The sequence below is a fragment of the Quercus suber genome, unplaced genomic scaffold (genome assembly GCF_002906115.3).
Source record: "Quercus suber isolate HL8 unplaced genomic scaffold, Cork oak 2.0 scaffold_211, whole genome shotgun sequence".
Lineage (NCBI taxonomy): Eukaryota > Viridiplantae > Streptophyta > Magnoliopsida > Fagales > Fagaceae > Quercus > Quercus suber.
Genome location: NW_027069669.1, coordinates 509,771 through 513,377, shown reverse-complemented (window position 1 = coordinate 513,377; position 3,607 = coordinate 509,771). Strand labels below are relative to the sequence as shown.

At 35.7% G+C, this 3,607-nt stretch overlaps 1 protein-coding gene across 1 annotated transcript; it reads right to left on the bottom strand.

Moving 5' to 3' along the window:
* Positions 1–1,599: 1,599 nt before the first annotated feature.
* LOC112005201 (transcription repressor OFP7) lies at positions 1,600–3,097 on the bottom strand. Its single transcript, XM_065779549.1, is given in 3 exon segments — positions 1,600–2,326; positions 2,329–2,492; positions 2,911–3,097. Coding segments are annotated over 3 exon segments (960 nt in total). The 3' UTR covers positions 1,600–1,717.
* Positions 3,098–3,607: the final 510 nt, after the last annotated feature.

The window sequence follows — 3,607 nt, the reverse complement described above, 5'->3', positions numbered from 1 at the left end:
TCAGTTGTCACACCTTCACATAGCTCCATTGAATCCCAATAGTTCCCCTCTATTCACAATGCCCATAAGTTTGTGAACATTTGTTTCATAATTATTGTTGTGACCTATTGTTAGTTTCATGTATGTGTCATAAAAGTAGTTCTAAACTTTTAATAATGGGTTTATATGAAATTAATTAATTTTTAAAATTTTTTAACTTTGATAATTTGAGTGGGAATTTGAACTATCAATGTTCCTACTAAAAATATCAAAAGGTACCGACCAATTAAACTACAAGAACTTTGACATAAAAATAATATATATTTTTTAAAATAGTTACAACATGCAGCTAACATTATAGTCATAATGTTATTACAACTATAATTTGTTACTTGTTATTTATATTGAAAAAATATTATGTTTTTGACATTATTATTTCGTTTAATATTATGAGCAGGACTTCCATTTCGTTGGACTTGATAGAAAATTGATATGTGACATTTGGTTCTCTGACTTAACCAAAAAATCAAATATATTCATATTTTTTTGCACTATACTTTAGATTAAAAGATAGCTCAGTTTTTTTTTTTTTTAAAGTTTGATTAATGTTGGACTCTTGTCTCATATATACAATAAATTATAAGGTTTTTATGGTGGACAAGTGATGTAGTTTACCATTTCACTAAAAGACTCACACATGTTTAAAATTGTTGAGGTGAATTAAAAAAAAAAAAAAACAGAAACTGATTACTGACCTAACGATTTTAAATAAGTGAGAGTCTTTTAGTGGAATGGTGGACAAGTGACATAGTCTACCATGAGAATTGTATAATTTATCCATATCTACATAGACTTAGAATATGTAAGTTTATTATCTGATTCCTCTATTTTTTTCAAAAAATTGTAATCTCGTTATTGCTAAAATTGATTTGATTTCCTTTATTCAATGCAAAAATATAGTAATGATTAATTCTCACCCATATTTGATTGCATTCTAATAGTGTTATTACTTCAAAATATTAAGCTAAATTAATTCATATTTTTAAAATATAATTTTATTAATTCTTATATATATATTATCAAGAGCTTTAGATTTATTTTTAATACTTATATATTGTAGTTTAACTTTTAAAAATTAGATATATCCAAGTTAATAATTATATTTGATACGCTCTTTAGAAGAAAAGATGTTGAAAATATAGAAAGCAACACGCTTTTGGTTTTGGATTCTACTCTTAAAAAAATTCAATCTCCAAAGAGTATTTTAAAAGGGAAACCACTAATAACTTTAGTTCATCTTTACATTTGATCATCAAAAAGAAGTTCATCTTTTCATCTGATTATTTCGGTTCTTTAAAATAACATGGCCCATAGTTTTAGTTGGCAATATATTGTTTTTATGCATAACATTGTAAAGCTTCACATATTTAGTTCCTACTCAACCCATTTTAAGTCCAATAAAACTAATATAAAGAGTATTAGAGTAAGAATTTTTTTTTTTTGGAGAAGAAGTATTAGAATAAGAATGGTTATGCACAACTGCTAATGGCTACGTACATCAAGAGCTAGATTAAAAGACATATAAAGATGCATAAACACCCCAAGGGCTACATTTATGGCTAGGATAATCGGACTAATTTGTTGAAAAATATTTACAACTAGGAAAAAAAAGAAGTAAAATAAGATGATTTGTTATCTTAGCATTATCCTTATTATTCTGAAAAGGATTCAAAGAGCCCTACGAAGTAGAAACACGTTGACTAGTTCTAGTCGATGTTCTCCTACAAAACAAAGCCTCCCAAATCTCAGAGAAAGCCTGAACGATAACCCCATGGTGTTCCCTATCATTCAAAGACAGAAAACAATGCAACAGCTGCTCCAAATCTTTCTCATCAAACATCTGCTTCTCCAATATCATCTCCATCATCGACCTCTTGAAGTCCTCGTACGGATCCTCCGACTTCTTCACCACCGCGAAGCTCTCTCTAACTTTCCCTTCCACCGTGCACGGTATGAGCCTCTGGAACATCGAGAGCCTCGCCGGAGACTCGCTCTCCGGCGACGAAAGCACCAGCTTCCTCTTCGAAACGCACCGCTTCTTAGACTTCTTGGTGGGTTTTCGCCTCATCATTGGTGGCATCTCGCGTATGGTTTCCAAGTTGGGGTTGAACTCGGACGAGGAATCGGTGGAGAAGCTTCTAGAAGATGAAACTAAGGTCTCGGTTTCTTCGTCATCGTAACCATCGCTGCTGAACAACCCGCTATCTACGCTAGAAGTGCTGACACGGACTTTTGCTGTCGTTTTCTTCTTTTTGGCACGTCGTTTTTTCTTTCCGCTGATGGAGGAGGAGGAGGTGGTGGTGGCGGAAGAGACAAAACGTCGTCGTCGTCGTCCGAGTCTGATTCGCCGGAGACAGAGGAGTTGTAGATTTTGTTGCGGCGAGGGGTGTCGTCGTAAACCTTGGCGACGACATGCCACTCGTCTTCTTTTTGAGGTCTGGTAGCGTGCTTGTCTGCAAAATCATTAAAACAGGAGGAAAATTTTGTCAGAAATAGAGATAACGTGAATTAAAGAATACAATCCAAACTATATAGGCTTATAGCCAGAAACCCCACCTGGTTTTCCCTTTCTAGTCGGACAGGGTAAACCATCATACCACTCCTCAGAAAAGATTAAAAAGTCATCTCTTAATCCTTTATTCGATGTAGGGAGGTATTGGATTAACCTTACTTCAAGATGCCTAGACTTAAGATAGTAACCCTGACCCTTCAGATGATTAAGATTGTACATCCAGTTCACATCGTGATGGGTCAGACCTAAATTCATCCTCGTATTTAGGGCTTCTATTCTCCCTAGCACCCTGAACATATTTGGAGCACATTGTGTGGGAGATAACCTAAAGAATCAAAGATAACTTCTAGTAAGATTACCCATAGGAATAGTCATCCCTCCCTCTATAAAGGCGATCATAAGGATGACCACTTCTCCCATTTTCCTATCGTTTACCCACGTTTCTGGGGAAGCATATCTCATGCCTACTGTTGGGGGAATCCTGTACTTAGCTCTAAATATCTCTATATCCTCTTCGGACTCAACCAAACTCTTGAACCTACCCATTTTCTAAAAGTCGTGAAGAAAAATTAGTAAAAAGGATTGAAGGCTAAGAAGGGTTAAGGAAACTTACAGGTTTAAAAAAGGAGGTCCTCGGACAGACTCTCAGTATTTATGAGAGCGTGGAGAGGTGAGAAAGAGAGACAGGTTCAATGAATACAAGCTAGTGTGATTTTTGTAACTGAAAAGAAAGTTGATTTGAAAAGCTCTTTATAGTGGCGCAGAAATTGTAAGCGGGAAAAGTCCCGTTCATAAATATTGAAGATCCTCCACTGTTAGATTTACATCTTACTGTTGAACGTGGGGGACAAAGAAGCCGTCATCATTTACAATGGCGTGCTCCTGATGCCGAAGCGTCAGGAGCGTGCCTTGGGCAGGTAGAAAGACGTTCTGAAGAGTAGGAAAGTCCACGAAAGGGGTGAGGGCAAGATATCAAAATCTCCCTTTTTCCGAGGTGACAAAAAGCGAGATTTTGAGGGGCTATTGTGGGGTCGGTTATCCAAAAAGATGATGTGA